The 19,023-nt window shown below is 38.7% G+C and overlaps 1 protein-coding gene across 1 annotated transcript; it reads right to left on the reverse strand.

Annotated features, from left to right (window-relative positions):
• Positions 1–1,092: 1,092 nt before the first annotated feature.
• LOC139630980 (uncharacterized) lies at positions 1,093–5,847 on the reverse strand. The gene has a single exon (XM_071494886.1). It carries the CDS (start codon positions 2,378–2,380, stop codon positions 1,469–1,471), a length of 912 nt encoding a protein of 303 aa, XP_071350987.1. The 5' UTR covers positions 2,381–5,847; the 3' UTR covers positions 1,093–1,468.
• Positions 5,848–19,023: the final 13,176 nt, after the last annotated feature.

Here is a 19,023-nt window from a genome sequence, read left to right on the forward strand (position 1 = left end):
ATACTTTGGTGTCAGAAAAAGTTCAAATTTTTCTTCTTCTCTCTCCACTGTCTATAATAAAGGCTTAAAATGCCTATAACAATTAAAAATGGAGTTACCAGTTGTATCCCCCTGACACTCAGACTAGTTTCATCTTTGACTACGAAAACCTCAGTTCATCCTTGACTCCAGGTGAATGTTTGTACCAAATTTGAGGAAATTCCCCCAAGGCCTTACTGAGATATCACATTCACAAGGCCAAAACCCCTTTTTCCGAAGTCACCATGACCTTTGACCTTTGACCAGCAAACTCTAATCAGTTTGTCCCTGACTTCAGGTGAACATCCGTAGCAAATCAAAGGTGTGATGGAGATATCACGTTCACAAAGCCGAAACCATATTTTGTGAGGTCACTATGACCATTGACCACCAAAATCTAATGACTTCATCCTTGAGCCAAGTTAATTTTCATGCCAAATAAGCCACTAAGTGAAAGTTAAGGCGTAAAGGTCAGTTCACTTTGAGGACAATAATGCTGTTCAAGTCAAGTTCATGGTTTTCTCCACCTCCACCAGTGACTCGGACCATCCTGCCATCAAAACTTTAAATGGCACCCATATTGCTCGAGCTGATTCATACAAATTTGGCTTGACAATAGATTATTCGAGAGTCAAATTCAACATTTGACTCAAGAATAAAAAATTAAACCAGGTTTCTTGTATGGAATTAAAGGGATGTCTGTCTTTTTCCAGTCGTGACACTACTGTGCAGTCAAACCTCATGTCTGTCCTTGACCATGGAGAAATTCCGTATTGTCATGCTGCACCATCAACACTCAGTTAAACTGTCTGTATCAAAGTGTATCAATTCAATTTCAATTCAATTCAATTTTATTTGTATAGCGCCAAATCATAATATACATTATCTCAAGGCACTTTACAGGGTAAGGTCAAGACCTTACTTTGTTACAGAAAAAAACCCAACAGTTCCCACAACGAGCAAGCGCCAGGGGGGAGGAAAAACTCCCTTTTAACAGGAAGAAACCTCCAACAGAACCGGGCTCAGGGTGGGCGGCCGTCTGCCTCGACCGGTTGGGTTTAGGAGAAGATAGAAAGAGGGGGAGGGGGAGGAGAGGGGAGAGAAGAGAGAGAGAGAGAGAGACCAGGAACAGCTGTGTCGGTAATGGTGTTATCAATAATAATGACAGGTAACAGTGGTTAATAGTAAAGATGAGTAGTGGTGGATCTGGATCCTGCTGCTCCCGAGGCAGAGATACCTGCAGAATGAGGACAGAGAGAGGGAGAGAGAGGAGAAGCACAAACTACGGGAGAGAAAAAATACAAAGTTAATGGCATGAAGTCATCGAGAGAGAGAGGGGGAGAGAGACAGAAATAGAGAGAGAGCGCCCAGTGAATCATGGGAATCCCCCAGCAGTCTATCTCTATAGCAGCATAGCTAAGGGATGAGCCAGGACATACCCGAGCCAGCCCTAACTATAAGCTTTACTAAACAAGACAGTTTTAAGCCTGATCTTAAAGGTAGAGAGGGTGTCTGCCTCCCGAACCCACACTGGGAGCTGGTTCCACAGGAGAGGAGCCTGATAGCTGAAGGCTCTGCCCCCCATTCTACTCTTACTAACTCTGGGAACCACAAGTTGACCTGCATTTAGAGAGCGAAGTATCCTATTGGGAAAATAGGGAACTATAAGCTCTCCAAGGTACGATGGTGCTTGACCATTAATGGCTTTGTAGGTGAGGAGGAGGATTTTAAATTCTATCCTGGATTTTACAGGGAGCCAATGCAGAGAGGCTAACATAGGAGAGATGTGATCTCGTTTCCTAGTTCCTGTCAGTACCCGTGCTGCCGCATTCTGGATCAATTGGAGGCTTTTTACTGAATTTTTGGGACATCCTGACAATAAAGAGTTACAGTAGTCCAGTCTTGAGGTAACAAATGCATGAACTAGTTTTTCAGCATCCTTTAGACATAGAATGGGTCTGATTTTAGCAATATTGCGCAGGTGGAAGAAGGCTGTCCTAGAGACTTGCTTTATATGTGAAGTAAAGGACAAGTCCTGGTCAAAAATGACACCAAGGTTTCTGACTGTAGCACTGGAGGCCAAGGTGATGTCATCCAGAGTCAGTATATTATCACATAGTGTATCTCTGAGGTGTTTTGGGCCAATTACAATAACTTCAGTTTTGTCTGAATTTAAGAGTAAGAAATTACTGGTCATCCAGATTTTTATGTCCTTAAGACAGACCTGAAGCTTGGCTACCTGGTTAGTCTCACCTGGCTTCATGGATAAGTACAGCTGGGTGTCATCTGCGTAACAATGGAAATTCATCTGGTGCCTCCTAATAATGTTTCCCAGAGGGAGCATATATAGACTGAAGAGCATTGGTCCTAGCACAGAACCTTGTGGAACTCCATGACTAACTTCTGTGATGATAGAGGAGTCATTATTAACATGAACAAACTGGAGTCAATCTGACAGATATGACTTAAACCAGCTTAGTGTGGTTCCTTTGATGCCAACCATATGTTCTAGTCTCTGTAATAAAATCTTATGATCAATGGTGTCAAATGCAGCACTAAGATCTAGTAGGACAAGTACAGAGACAAGTCCATTGTCTGAAGCTATGAGGAGATCATTGGTAACCTTAACCAGAGCTGTTTCTGTGCTATGATGGACTCTAAAACCTGACTGAAAATCTTCAAACAAACCATTCCTGTGCAAATAATCACATAACTGGTTTGCAACAACCTTCTCAAGGATTTTGGAAATAAAGGGGAGGTTGGATATAGGTCTATAATTGGCTAAAACATCTGGATCAAGAGTAGGCTTTTTAAGTAGAGGTTTAATTACTGCAACTTTAAAAGCCTGCGGTACATAACCAATTGATAAAGATAAGTTAATCAGACTTAATATAGAGGTGTCGATTAAAGGAAAAACTTCTTTGAACAACCTTGTTGGAACGGGGTCAAGAAGTATATATGTATATGTATATGTATATGTATATATATATATGTATATGTATCACAAATACATTACACAGATATTCTATTCTATTACATTTGCACACTGTTCAGTTTTTGCTTTGCTTTGCTTATAATTGTAATGTATATTTGGAATATTTTTTTTCTATGTATTTTTTATATTTTTTATGACCTTAGACTTTGCCTTTTTAAAGTTCTTTTTAATTTAATTTAATTTACTTGTGAACTTTATTGCACAGTCCTCTTGACTTTCAGTGTCTGGCAACACACTTAGGGCCTTGTCTTACACTGGCGCAAAGCAGTGCAAAGTGCAAGTCTTTAGACTGTCTTCAGTTGTAGACTGACGTAGTTGTTATTTTCCTGTCTAGTGCCCATGTAACCCATCTGTGCAAAAGTTTCTTGGTCTTAAAATGAGGTGTGGTCAGGCGAATTGCTGGCCATTGCTATCTTGATACAGTGGAGAGTGAATGCGCAACTGACCAACAAAAACCTGATCTTAAGTCAGTGGTGCAGTATTACCTTGTTTTTTTAAGGGTGCATTATCAAGAGAGTATGTGCCTACATAAGCAGGCGCACAGAGAACATACACTCTGCCTGTCATGCACAAGCAGAGGCTGCTGACAAAGCACTTCAGATATTTGGATAAGTGAAGTGGAACATTGGAATACAGCCTCCTTTGTGGCATATTGTGTGTGGCACAATGTTGCCATGCTTCTTGTCATTGACACAGGAGGCTTGAAGAGAAGTGCTCTTTCTTACTATCTGGTAAAACCACCACAGTGTTTCCCATACGTCACCTAAATTTGTCCACAGTTTTATAACAAGCTGAAGATTTATTTACACTTCTCATCATATAACATAAAAGATGTCTAACATTGTGATTTGTGACGCTACTTATTTAAATGCAACCCTTTTGAACAGTTATTTAAGTTAAAATAGCAAAAGTGGTACAGGAGTACCCTAAATGCATTTATGCCACACACTTTAGACTGTGTGTTTTGGATTGTTAAAATCCAGCCCTTAGTTCTGTGGAGCCATCAGACAATAATCTCAATTCAGTGAGTATTACTTATTAAAGGCATAGACTGAGCACCTGTCAATAATCGGTCAGTACAAGTTCCTGCGAATGTGGCAGGGTGAAGGCACTTCTGCAGCGAGATTGGGTCAGTGGACTCCACAAGGCCAGAGGTATCATGACAATCTTTTGGAAATACTTAATTAGGTAGTCCATAATGGATAAGAAGTCAGTGATGTGGTGCTCATAGAAAAAACATTTGTAACAGGATCCAGACACTGTCCAGCCTGAGAGCCAGCCTAGTGAGTATTACCGGGAGGAAGTCCAGACCATGCACAATTTCTGCTGTGCTACAGTAGCTGATTAGTGTTTTGCAGAATTCACAAACTGTCAGATGTTTGTACAGTAGACACTTAAAAACACAAATAAAGTTGGCAGGTGTGAAAATGAACTCACCTAGACCTATGACCTAGACATGGAGATAAAAAAGAAAGACACCAAGGAAATTGAACTTGGAAACCCAGAAACTAGAAAGAGAGGTAAGTGGTCATTTCAATGTACACTGTAAACATGACCGTAACACAGTGTATTAATCATTGTTATTTTCTCTTCCAAGCTCATAGCAGATGAATGATCCCTGCAAAATTAAAGGTCAAAAAACATTGTCGAGTCCTCTCCCTGAATGTACAGTACACCACATAACTATTGATCCAGTGAACTGGGACTATAATTTGGGAGGATTATACAATTATGAAACCTAATAATCACAAATTGTGTGCTACCAATGGGAAATAAAATACACATACACAATGAAGATTAACACACATCCATAAGAAAATGGAGTACCTGTGAAAAACACACGGGTTTCCGAGTGGAGACAGTGCTGACTGAACAGAAAGGCACCAGGATTAATCTAGCCTGGCTGTTAACCTGGTCTGGATGTAGGCTAGCTACACAGAATAAATCTCCATGGTAACTTATGTGCCACCACTTTCATGAAACCGAGTCATGGTTGAATTCAGCCAGGATAACCGGAAAATTCCATCTTAGTCCCTTATCTAGGTTTTGTGAAATAGCTGCCTGGTTGCCCTGGAGTTCAGGGTGATCTACTAAACAGCCAATGACATCACTTCACCGTCTGAAATGGACCCCATCAAAAGGAAAGTGTTACTCTAGTATCCTTCCTTCTGTCTCAATTCACCTTCAACAGCAGCAGTGACAGTAGCAACAATAATACATCTACTGTGTCAGATCACTACAACAAGAGCAGTGGTAAATTATAGGATCATGTCTTTATCTTGTATTATTATGTTATAACTATTGAGATAGTTAACATTAATTATTTCTCTATAATGTGTTACATGGAACACTGCTCTCATAGGTATGAAAAGGTATAAGTGGTAATGTTGGGCTCTGGCTCTTTGCACAGACTAACCATGTTATATCAAATGTTTATGCAAATGTGATGAGGGAGAGTGGGATGAGTTATTTTTGCATGCAGGGTTCTGAAAGTAAAAATAACTCATTCCATCTCTCCTGGTGGAATCAGTACAAAAGATGAGAATCTGTGGAAAAATATGTAGTTCTTTCATAAAAAGTCATCACAGTGTCCCGGCCACATCTCATCTCATGTGTTCAGTAATTGTAAGCAGCTGTGGACACTCTTTCTTAGCTAGGTTTGATCTCCAGCAGCTCTGTTATGAACATCAGAAGAGAGAATGATGAATGAAAGGATATTTTTGCCTATGTTTTGTTACGTTTTATTCTGTGTATGACTGACATTTGCAAATCAATCAATACATCTTCAATGCCAATCTGACATTGTTGTTTTTATAAGCTCTCTTGCATAACATGCTTTATATGATTAAAATCTATATAAAGCCTACATACTACATGCCTAAGTGCTTGCCTTCAATGAAGATTGGGCAGGTGGAATAATTTTTTCCTCTATGTTTTCAATTGCTCACAGTGGACTTTCTTCTTGCTTACACAAAGTTGGATTATCTGGGCAGAATCCAACATGGCGCCATCTATAGTACTAAACTCATATCAAGAAAAATGTAAACCAGTTCTGTTACAAGACTGAAAAGTATGAATTGATTTTTTGGAATTTATGAATCCATTCCAAATCAGTAGAGATAGAATTGGGATTCAAATGTGAATCGATTTTTTTGCACACCTCTAAAACACACACACACACACACACACACACACACACACAAACATGTTGTCTTTGGTCACTTCTGGGTAAATTATATAGACTATGGGTATGTATTCACAAATTTGTCCTCAAGGTGACTTAAGTTAGACTCCCACACACTCACACAAACTCACTCACACACACACAAGATGATAGTCATCTTGACTTCACTGTTGCAGAAGAAGTAATGCCCTGATTATCCAGGGACACAAAAAGTTTTACATTATTCTCATTCACTAAAAAATATTGTTTAGAGATTCTTCAACAGGCTTCATAACCAGGAAATTAAATGACACTTTGAATTTCACTGCTCAGACTTAGGTGACCCCAGATTCCTGGAAATTTATCATAAAATATTTCAAGACTACTTGCTGTTTAATCACATGACAACAAATCACCTGAGATATGTCATTATGATGGCCTTATGCACATTGCAGTGGTGTTGTCACTGTTGTTCTGGGAGAAATAGAAGCAGGAAATGGCAGAGTCCAGCCAGGCAATCTGAAAACAGTACTATCTGAGAGTTTTCAGCAGCTCTCTCTGTTCATCAGCCCCTCCTGCTTTCTTTCAGTGCAGAAGCTTTGCAGCTTGGTCTCGCCTCAATATTTCTACTCATATTCTTGTTTCAACTGCTGTGAGAAAATAGGAGCAGCGATAAATCACTGGGACTGTAGTGTCTGTAGATGTCATAGACTATTGCTATATTTCAACAATTTTTATGACCTACTCAGTAGTGCGTGAGCGTAGCCTATCAACAGCACAAGCCTGCACTGAAGTGCCTGGATACATGGCCACTTAGCCATAGCTAATTGGCAGCAAGATGCCCCGCTTCACCACAGATGACCACCACAAACCGCTACAGAAGACTGCAGTGCTGGAAACCAAAATTCACCCATTAGAAGTGAACTTGGAGGTAAATGGCCTGCAAATAAATGAAAACACAGACCATGCACACAATAATGGACAGAAGCATGCTAACACACAGCTGATTAGCACAAATAAAATCACAGAGAAACAGGAGGGCTCTGAGCCAGATGATAAATCTACAAGGGACAGTCCTCCCTGGAACCCTCTTGGAGCAAAGTCTAAGAGTAAATCACAGGCAGAAATCTGCTCCTCGACATTTGTGATGCGACTGGCTGACCTGCATTATCATCCTCCTCAACTACTGAACAGAAGAGGATACCTGCTTGGACAACTTTGAAAGCAACAAACCTCCTGAACAACTGAGTGTGAAGCTAAAGAACATATTTGCTCTACTACTGGAGGAACCTGGATCTCCATCTGAAAATCTGGATAACCTCTCATGTCAGCTCTCTTGATGATGAGGTGTCTACTGCCAGTCAGAATAGGAGCTGAGCACTTTACTGACAATTTCAACTTTTTCTGCGACCACAGATGGACTTTGTCTTAACATGTCTGGAGGAAAACTATTCATCTATAACCTATTTTTTTTCTCCTGTGTCACCATCTGTTCCATCTGCTGAGGACAAGAGACAAGAGTGGTCAAAACAGGAAGAAGACATAAGAAGCCATGGAGGATGCCACCTCAAGCCCCACCTGAAGTGAGCTTTAATCATGAGAAACATCAGCTCAAAGAGGAAGAAGATGCTACACTCCCTTTACCAACAACTGGCTGTGAGGATTCATCTGTGTGTGTGTGTGCGTGTGTGTATCTGCATGTGTGTGTGTGTGTACTTGTACTTGCTACATAGTAAGGACCAAAAAAAGTATGTTACTAACAGAGTGAGGACGTTTTGGGGATTAAGACTTGGTTTTAGTTGTGATGGTTAAGGTTAGGGTAAGGGACTAGGGAATGCATTATGTCAATGAGTGTCCTCACAAAGATGGAAGTACAAGTATGTCTGTGTGTGTCTGTGTGTGTGTGTATATATCTGTGTGTGTGTGTCCGTGAGTGTGTGTGTGTGTGTGTGTGTGTGTGTGTCATTCAATTTAACAATACATTTAATATACTCACTGACCACATCATTCAAAAGGTAGCATTTTCAAAAGTATTTACATTTGCCCACAAGATTCAATTTAATTTGTTGTCATGAGCACTCACACTAAAAGGACAAAGCCTGTCCTGTATATCCAAAAAAATGGCAGAATTGAACACATCTAATTCTGTCTGTCCTGACACAATAAGGTTTTTTAGTACAACTTTAACTTCCATTTGTGTGACAGCTTTGAAAATGGCACCTTGTGGAGTTCGTTTGATTAGGTCAAATGCAAGGAACATCAACTAGTCTTCTTCTGTCACCTCCATAAGTGGTTTTCAGGGATTCCTCCAAGGTATCCATGCTTGCTTGTCTATTTCAAAATACATATTCTCACTTGCTATAGGCAGAACCAGCACCTTCTTTGAAGCCAGCAAGTTCATGTAGGGCACATGTCTCTACATAAGTCTATCAAAGCAGCAAACACATCAATCTTACCATGTTTCAATCTAGCACCATTATACAACAGAATTAGATTAGAGTTCTTTTAAAGCATCAACACCCCAGTAAGAGACATCATTAGCCTTCATGATGGAAAGGAGTCGTGTCAACGATAATTTCGACCTAAACTCTGGATCAGTGTTATGTTAACTATAATAAATCTGATCCATCTTATTTCCAGAACCATATGACTGTGCAGGGATTGCACATATCAGTGTTTGTCTGTGTGCAAAAAGATTTGCAATGCATCATGCCTTAGAGTATAGAAAGGATGAGATTTATCCATCAGTGAAGTCATATAAGATTCCCTCTGCTTCTCTGTGGTATAGTGTTCAACATGATGAATGTTCTGGAATTAGATAACAACTGATTAAGATTTTCAATTAGCAGTGCTATCTTAAGAGGCGGCTGTGCCTTAGGAGGTAGAGCAGGTCATCCACGAACTGGAAGGCTTGATTCCTGGCTCCTCCAGTGCACATGTTAAAGTGCCCTTGGGCAAGATGATGAATTCCAAATTGCCTTTGATGTATCGTGTGCAAGTGTGTGTCAGTAGGTAGAAAAGGTGCTATATATGTAGGAGACAGTGCTGTATGAATGGATGAATGTGGCTTGTAATGCAAAGCCTTTTGAGTTTTTTCTTATCACCATGACCTTAGAATGACTTTCCTTCACCCATCAAATCTTCTGAGACACTCCTACTCCTTGTGGGTTGACTGGACTGAAGAGCTTTCTTCTGTCCATATGCAGTAGTGGAGAAAGGATTTATAAAAGTATTGGCCAAATATAGCCAGTGCCTCATTTGGGTTTTATTTATATTTTATTCATACTTTCATGTCATGTACACAAAGTAACCAGCCCTCATAGGTTTATAAGGAAAGTACAGTTGCGCTAATTAAACATTTCATTGGGATATTTTACAGCTCAGTCCTCTCTCCCAAGCAAAATAATCCCTTCCTGAAACACAAATCAAGTTTTTCATAATCATCCAGTAAGAATAAATGAACATTAAAGACATTTAAGGAAAGTTCTTCACAGTCTCCTCTCATGATGTTGAACTCCGGAAATGATTTTGATGACCATTCTCTGTAAAAAGATTAGTCTTGATTTTTTTCAGTTAACATAACATGGAGGTCATCAACATCTAGCATTACAGCGTAACAACATAATAATAATAATAATAAGCATCATCATCATCATCATCATAATCATAATAATTGTTATTATTATTATTAGTAGTTGTACTCGTGGTTTTCTTTTTAGTCTTTTTGTCTTTTTAGTCTCAGTCTCATTATTATACATCTTTATGCATTATGTTATATTCTCTTTTCTCTGCTTTCCCATTCTCCATTTTATGAAAATTTTTTTTGACCATTGGGAATACATCATAATGTGTAATATCTATAGAAACAGTATATACAAATTTAGACTAAAAAAGGTTCTCAAGGCATTGCTTTTACATTTATCCTCCTGTCCTTTTAGGTTTTTTTTTTTTTTGGTTACCTTTCAGAATATTTGTATTTATGGATATAAAACCTTCCATATAATATGAGAATATAGAATCTTGAATCTTAGTCACACATATCATTTCAAAGACATGTTCAACATCAATCCAGAAGAAATGCATTCATAAATTAAATGTTGTTTCTGTGCCAGTGCCATAACTCTGAAACAGACTTGATTTGTGAAATTTTGGAGGTTTTTAAGAATAAAAAATATTAATTGTGTTATTTTTCCATGCTTTTTCTAGTTATTTGTATCTTCATCAACATGGATCATGCCTAAAATGAAGGTCTACGAATGTATCATTCAATTATGAGAGGGATTTATAACTATTTCACTTTAATGAAGATAATGTCACACAAGTGGAGTGGCTCCTGGTGTGGTGAAATGGGAGCTGAGCTGTGTGGTATGGTCCGCACACTGGGTGTGTATGAGAACGTGTGGCTCCTGACTTGCCTCTCAGGGCTTGTTTTCACTGATCTCAGTCTAAAAAAGTTACTTATTGTGACTTAATCAGGGTGGGTGAATTGATGGAGCAGCATATTCATAATCAGATTTCCTCAGTCTTCAGTGATGTAACCCTGTTTGGCTGTTTTGTTACACTTATTGTATTTTATGGTGTTTGCGTGGCTTTATGCAGTTGCCTGCACAGTACAGCTCAATCCTAAAATAGCATTTCTCCACACACACAGCACAGACATTTTGAAAATGTGAGACAGTTTTCAGAAAAGGCCTCTTAGTTCAACAATTCAGAAAAGAAATGATTTATTCATGCTACAATCTGTGGCTCATATATTGTATATGAGGACAGGCAAACAACCTCTGCAGTAAAGGTCAGCGTGTACTGTTCAAAGACAGATCAAGAGAAGTCACACTCACTCTTAATATTCTATGGTTACCAACAAATTATGTTTCTCTGTATAGTATGCAGAGACTCTTTAAGGTGATGTGCTATAAATAAACTGAAACTGCGGCTGCTTCTCCAACCTTTAAACAGCCATTTCCCCCATTTTGGCAAAGTTCAAGCTTCAAAACCTTTGTACTGTTCTTGTTTAGACCCTCAATTGGAATAAGATAAAAACTTCCCCATAAAATGAGACTGTCCTCCTGTAATAAATGAGCCCATAGTTCATCTGTGCAACAGGTTATGTTACGTTTTGTTGTAAGGTGTCATCTGGTGGTTGTAGTAATAAGATAAGAGCAAGGGGAAAATTGCAGTGACATAGTTTATAGACTGAAAAAGTCCTGGTCAGGAGGAGGTTGGGTGGATGGATGGGTCAACAAAACACTGAAATATGACACAGGAGAGTGGTGTTTGATTCCCAAGTGAAAGCACCAGTTTATGCTGTTTCCATTATCCATGACCTTTCAACAAAGTTAACCACGTTGTTATTATTGTAACCATGACAACAAAGATCATCTAATGTTGAGGAAGTACTTATTTTAACCCAAACCACCATCTTTTCCTAAACCTAACCAAGTAGTTTTTGTGCCTAAACATAATCAATGTGTGACTGTGACTTATCATAGTAACTATGGCTGTGAAGGTGGGTATACGCCACTCATGGTACAGTATGTTTTTATTCTTGTAAACATGACAATCATGGTCTGGTATGCCTGCCACTGTAGTGGCGCTATTTCAGGATTGTTGAAAAAAACAACCTATATGTTGTTCAGGTTGGAGGACTGCTTGGGAAAAAACTTCAGCAGGGAAAAAAACCTCTGGAACAGCAAGAGAGGAGGGATTCTTCTTCAGCTTCAGACTTAGTAGTCTAAGTCTAAACAACTATCTCTCAAGGTAGAGTGCAGAGAGTGCAGTAACAGTAGTGGCGATTACTTTCACACACAAATTACTAAACCAGAAGCAGTGAACACAGCCTAGGCAGTAGTGCAAAGCCAGAATGCAGTCTTTTAGGTCCATTTTGTTATTACTGCAATTTAAAAAAAGTTGTGTCTTTTTTTTATAAGGTAAATCACACCAGTCAGATCAGAAAGGCCTAACTTTTCTGACTAAATCTGTAGTTACTGTAGTGGTGTACTGCCTTTGTAGGACAAAATGTCCCAGGTCAAAGCAAGCAGTGCCATGGACAGATATCATTAATTTCAAAATCCCTTTCTATGAAGTAGAAGTTGCTCATCACCTGTACTACTTGTAGCTTTTGCTGGGTTTACTTAAGCTAGAAGGAACCAATGGAGTTGGGTGACTTCAATTTGCTAGGTGGATTTTTTTTTTTTAAGAATGCGGTGTGGGTTACATTTCCACCTTGACAAGATCTGGTTACAGTGTGAGTTAGACCCCCTCCAGAAATGTTCTGGCCGACCTGACCACACTCTGATCATCAGGTTCCTCATGCAGCTAATGGATCCAGATTCAGACAACATTCAATGCGTAGCAATTCAGCAGCTGCTCACATGCAGAGAACCTAAGGGCAACTGTTCATTAGCATCAGACAAACACAGCTTCTGAGAGAACTGAAATATTAACTTGAATTCTGCACATTCAAAATTATCTTGAGGATTGAAGTCAGCATGAGTCAGTTACTCCTGTTTTCCTATCAAGTTCACAGTTTTAGTCCTCCAGAGAACACATGTTCAAATGTAGTGACGTGAGTGAGGCAGAGTCTGAGTGGGGAGTCAATGCTCATATAAAGTCAACAGACATGTTGTTCCTAACCCTGATACACAGCATCTCTCTTAGGCACTGGTGTTTACTCTGAGTGAAAGCTTTAATTTTTCCTATTCCTCTACATAATACATTTCATACCTCCCTCCAAACTGTGGTTTTATGTCTCTACTCATGAAGCACTGATGAAAATGACTCCTATCAGAGGGTCACATGTTCTTCAGAATTAAAACTGGATGGTAAGTCCTTAGTCTCACTGCTGTTTAAACCCTCCTCATTATGAGCATTGGCAGCTTTTGCACTTGCCTCTTCCCGGGATTTACTGTAAAAATGGCAAGTGTAGATTTCAAAATCATCCTGGTTTATCAGTAATATACAATGTCTTTTTTAAACCACTGTTAATAATTTACTTCATGTGTATACTAGCAGTTGCCCATTAATCAGATACTTCTTCAAAGTGTTAGAACAGTGCAACTTTTTAAGACTCGAAGTCCATAATGAAGCAACTTCATTGATTTTTTTCTATTTCTCTTTCTTCTCAATTTTGTCGTTTCCTTTCAAGTGGCAGAATAAAGACGAGTCTTTGATATCCACCCAGAAAAACATGAGCATCTGGGAGATGCTGAGAAACAAAACACCATTTGAATTATTTGCCTTTGAAGCTCCATTCATGAGCACTTTTCGCATATCAGCCAGTGTGACTCGAACTGCATCTCCAAACTTTGTTGTTAGAAGAACAAAGTCTCTGTGCTTTTGGTTCTGTACACACTGACATCCCTGAACATGTGTGTGTGTGTGTGTGTGTGTGTGTGTGTGTTTGTGCACACGCACATATGCACGTGTACACTTGTAAACCTGCCCCTGTGATAGGTCTGTATGAGCCACCAACACATGTCACTGACAGTTTTGACATTAAAGTGGTGTATTGACATCTGTATTTGGCAAAATAAATTCTGCAGGTGGTTAAGCCATTCATGTGTGAATCCCTGTGATGAGCTGATCATACACCCAGGGATTTATGACACATAAAGCAAACTTTATTTTTTTGTGATCAAATTTTTATTTTCATTTCCATTAAGTCCAACAGAAATATTACAGGGGATACAATATTATTAGAATGGATTCTCAAATAAAGTCAAAATCAGCCAAACATCAGAAAAACCCACCAAAACAATAGATATAGGTTGTAGTTGTGACAAAGCTCTGCTCCCTGTGGAGATGTCTCCATCATCCCCATTAAGCAGCCCATCTGATTTCCCCAAAAGAAATTTAACACCAGGTTATTACACTATGGTAAATAAGATAAGATGGGAGGGTGAAGTAAAATTTCTCATTTTTCTTCTTATAATGCGGGATTCGTATAAAGTTTATTTTAATGAAAAAGATGAACAGGCACATAAGATATTTTAAAAGGCTTTAAAAGGTTGTAAGTGTGCAAAGACATGTGATGCTCTTAAAACCATATGCAGTGTGTTACTGTGACTGATCCACTGTGTAGTGAGACCATGAACGTCATGTCTTTGTAGTGTTCTTCCTTCCAAATGGATGTGACAGACACAGCACACATTTCCTTGATTTACCAAAGGAAAAGCAGTAAGTGAAGCCAGTTAGGTGAAATCAGCCAAACACCCCACAGTTATTGAGATAGTTATCTGACATGGGGTTGTCTGAGGTACTTTTATAGTCAGTGTAACACTTGTAGCACATTTAGATCAGTGCACTCTCAGTTTGATGAAACAGACAAGAGCGCAGTGTTGTGCTGCTGTGGATGGAAACAACAGAAAAAACACGTTTTAGCTGCTTGAAAAAAAATACCCACAGAAAAATACCATTATCAGTTGAAGTGTGCACTTTAATTTAAATATTTTACTGCTTTATTTTTTTCTTTAGAAATACATATTCTAAACTGTTGAACTAAAGTATTCTTGCACACACAGTGTCTTAGGGTGGCTGTGACTCCACATGTGACTCCACATGAAAGTTGTAGTAGACCAACAAAAACCTAAATGAATAACTAAATAACTTCAACATTGTCACACTGTAAATAACCCATAAGGCCAGTGCTCATCAACACATAAAGCCCCTTTAAAGGGATTTACCCTTTGGCAACTTAGAAATCTTCTCACTGAAAACTGAAATTTTCTCATTTTCTCACTGACTGTTAAAACTCTGTTTTTTGTTGTTTTTTTTAAAGGGGTTTAACAGCCTGGGGCCCCAAGCAGTTGCCTGCCTTACCCATTCACATTCTGTATTGTGAGAGATGGTCTTAGAGGTTAAACACTGGTGAAGGCCAGAGGGGCCTGTGGAATCTCCCATGTGGCTCTTAAGGGTCATAAACTATTGTTTCTGAATTTGATCTTTTACTGCTTTCCTCAAGAAGCTTTGATCTGTCTTTAATGTTGACAGCATGTAAACAAACCAATTTGCTCATAAACAGTTTAGCCATAACATCACTCACAGTATATATGTAAGCATTGGTTATATATGTGATATGACATTTATTCTATACTATTAGTGAGCACAAACTTAGCTTAAAACTTTAACCGGACCGTGTAATTTCATAAAGACAGATCAACTTAATGACTGAAGGGAAACAAGGTGAAGGGGAAACACCATTAAAATAAATAAAGAAGGTATGTAGTTGATCCATATATCTATGTTATAAACTGACCACCGCTGTGATTTTCTGCCAGCAGTTCACCCACAAAACATGTCTCATTGCTCTGTTACAAACAGAAAATACAGTTTTTGTCAAATTCAATGAATATTTTCTGATGCTCCTCCTGTTCACTGTTCTATGTGTGCAGTCATAGTGTGTCTTGGCTCTGTGAATGGAAAACAAAGTGGTATGGACCAAACCATATTCCAGCCTATTAACACATTTCCTCAGGAGTACAGAAAGGAGGGGTGTAATTTGATTGACTAAGCTCAAATCAACAACCATTTGTTAGAACTGCAGACAGCACCTTAAATAAGTGTTATAATTCACATCATATTACAGGATTTTAACTGATATGGAGTTTATTCTGAAATAATAAAATTTTGGGTAGTTCCTCCAAATAAAGGATGGAGTGTCATACTGTGTTGTCACTATCAGAACAATCATGTCACAACTGAAATGTCACCACATGTCTCGGTCGTGACCAGATGCCAATTAGCACATGATTAGCTAGCATCGCTGTGAGCAGTTAGGTGTTTGGTAGTGACATTCCTTTAAGTTACATACTGATCTTCAGAATGATGAACATTTACTCCAAAATGATGGGACCGATCTACTCACCATGTGGCGATTAGAGAGTGAGATGCAGGGGTACTTCCTGATCAAAAATGGGAGTGGCTAAAGTCTGTCTTGGACAGAGCAATGGACTGAATATTACACTGTATCAGTACTGACATGAAAAAAACATTAAACATGGTTTAAAAAAACCTTAATTTAGTTTTTGAACTTCATGTTCAAAACAAAGCAAAAAGATCTTTTTCAACAAACAATGATGGAAATTCTTTTTTTTAATGATTTCATTTTCATGTATTGAAATTAAGGAGTTAGGGATAGCTACCTCCCAACTGAAAGTGTAGTGTGTAAATGTAGGTGTTATCTCTGCAAACAGAAACAAGTGAAATGTGACAGTTCAACCCATTGTCTGGTTTAGATGTAACATCATGATATAAGGATTATGACAAAAACCTTTTATTTAACATTTAAATGGCTTTTTAACATAGTTAATGTGGGTGTGTGTGTGTGTGTGCGTATTTATATGAGATACAGTTGAAACCAGAGGTTAACATACACTATATAAAAGGCACATAACCTTTTTTTTCTCACCATCTAACATTAAATCAGATTAAACTTTTCCTGTTTTTGGTCAATTAGGATTACCAAAATTATTTCTATTTGCTAAATGCCAGAATAATGAGAGAGATAATTTTTTATACAATTTTTTATTACTTTCTTGAGAGTCAGAAGTTTACATACATTTCATTAGTATTTGGTAGCATTGCCTTTAAACTGTATGACTTGGGTCAAACATTTTGGATATGCTTCCACAAGCTTCTCACAATAGTTTGCATGAATTTTGGCCCATTCCTCCTGACAGAACTGGTGTAACTGAGCCAAGTTTGGAGGCCGCCTTGCTTGCACATGCCTTTTCTGCTCTGCCCATAAATTTTCAATAGGATTGAGATCAGGGCTTTGTGATGGCCACTCCAAAACATTGACTTTGTTATCCTTAAGCCACTTTGTTACCAGTTTGGCAGTATGCTTAGGGTCACTGTCCATGTGGAAAACCCATTTGTGCCCAAGCTTTAACTTCCTGGCTGATGTCTTGAGATGTTGCTTCAGTATTTCCACATAATGTTCCTTCCTCAGGATGCCATCTATTTTGTGAAGTGCACCAGTCCCTCCTGCAGCAAAACAACCCCACAACATGATGTTGCCACCCCCATATTTCACAGTTGGGATGTTGTTCTCAGGTTTGTAAGCTTCCTCCTTTTTCCTCCAAATGTAATGAATCAATTTTAGTTTCGTCAGACCACAGGACATGTCTCCAAAAATTAAGGTCTTTGTCCCTGTGTGCATTTGCAAACTGTAATCTGGCTTTTTTATGTTTCTTTTGGAGTAATGGCTTCTTCCTGAGAGAGTCCGGTACAGGACTCGTTTCACTGTTGATAATGACATGCTCTTACCAGCTTCAGCCAGCATCTTCACAAGGTCTTTTGCTTTTGTTTTTGGGTTGATATGCACATTTCGGACCAAAGCACGTTCATCTCTGGGACACAGAACCCGTCTCCTTCCTGAGCGGTATGATGGCTGGACATTCCCATGGTGTTTATACTTGCGTATAATTGTTTGAACAGATGAATGTGGCACCTTCAGGCATCTGGAAATTACACCCAAGGATGAACCAGACTTGTGCAAGTCCACAATTCTGATATCTGGCTGATTTCTTTTGATTTTCCCATGATGTTACACAAAGAAGCAGTGTGTTTCAGGTGTGCCTTAAAATACATCCACAGGTATGCCTCTAATTAACTCAAATGTTGTAAATAAACATACATACATAATCAGAGGCTTCCAAAGACATGACATCATCATCTGGGCTTTCCCAAATAGTTTAAAGGCATAGTAATCTTAGTGTATGTAAACTTCTGACTTTGAAGAAAGTAATAAAATTTGTCTTAAAAAAATCATTTTCTCATTATTCCGGCATTTAGCAAATAGAAATAATTTTGGTAATCCTAATTGACCAAAAACAGGAAAAGTTTAATCTGATTTAATGTTAGACGGTGAGAAAAAAAAGGTTATGTGCCTTTTTATATAGTGTATGTAAACTTCTGGTTTCAACTGCATGTGCTACAGCCAACCCAGACTCTTGTAGCCATGAAGTAGCTTACCTTACAGCTAACAGTGAATGCATAGCAACTAGCATGAAAGATAACTATGTAGACACACAATAAACTTGATTTAAGTTTGAAGAGTTTAACTACAAAGCAGACAATGCTGTCACAAAAATAAATGAAGTAAAAACAATACATTGTTACCTCACTATGAGTTTTTCCCTCTAAAGCTGTCTACTCTGCCACAGGGTGCCACTTACTCACATGTGGAATAAGGACTAAATTGAGCATGAATACAGTGAATCAGGTGATTCATAACTTGTTCCTGACTAGAGAATTTGGAAGTGACCCGCGTTACAACCATCCCTGGTGTCCCCTACATTTTGTAGTTGACATCCTATCCATTGAATAGTTTAAACAACCGCTACCATGATTTTCAAACACCCATGCACGCACACACACATACACATAGACACAAAGTTATAAGTGTCGCTTTCAACATTACCTGGCAGCTTGTGGGCTCGAAGCAAGTTTGATTTTGGAAAGATAAAATTTGCAACTCCTGTTACTGTTTAGCCACAGTTTCCTTTTAGACTACATGATAGACAAAATCCACTCAGCCCTGAAGCCGTTGAGGGCATTGCTCCCGTTACACAGTCTCTCATAGTGCAGCTTTTGTCACCACAGTAAATATTAGAATGAACATTGTCTAGTAATGTTACTGATGCTATGTACAATCTCACACACTTTGCTGCTCCAAGGACTGTCATTAAATTGTTAGACATTTGTGATTGATCTCCCACAGCCTGGGTGTTGTTTATAGACATGTTACTATATGGCTGTGTGTATTATTTGTGAATTTAGCCGTTTATAACAGAGACAGATGCTGATGTTGCAGAATGATCTCATACAACCTCAGAGCTGGTGTCAG

The sequence above is a fragment of the Trachinotus anak genome, unplaced genomic scaffold (genome assembly GCF_046630095.1).
Source record: "Trachinotus anak isolate AG129_WGS33_773 ecotype Australia unplaced genomic scaffold, CSIRO_AGI_Tana_v1 ptg000013l, whole genome shotgun sequence".
NCBI lineage: Eukaryota > Metazoa > Chordata > Actinopteri > Carangiformes > Carangidae > Trachinotus > Trachinotus anak.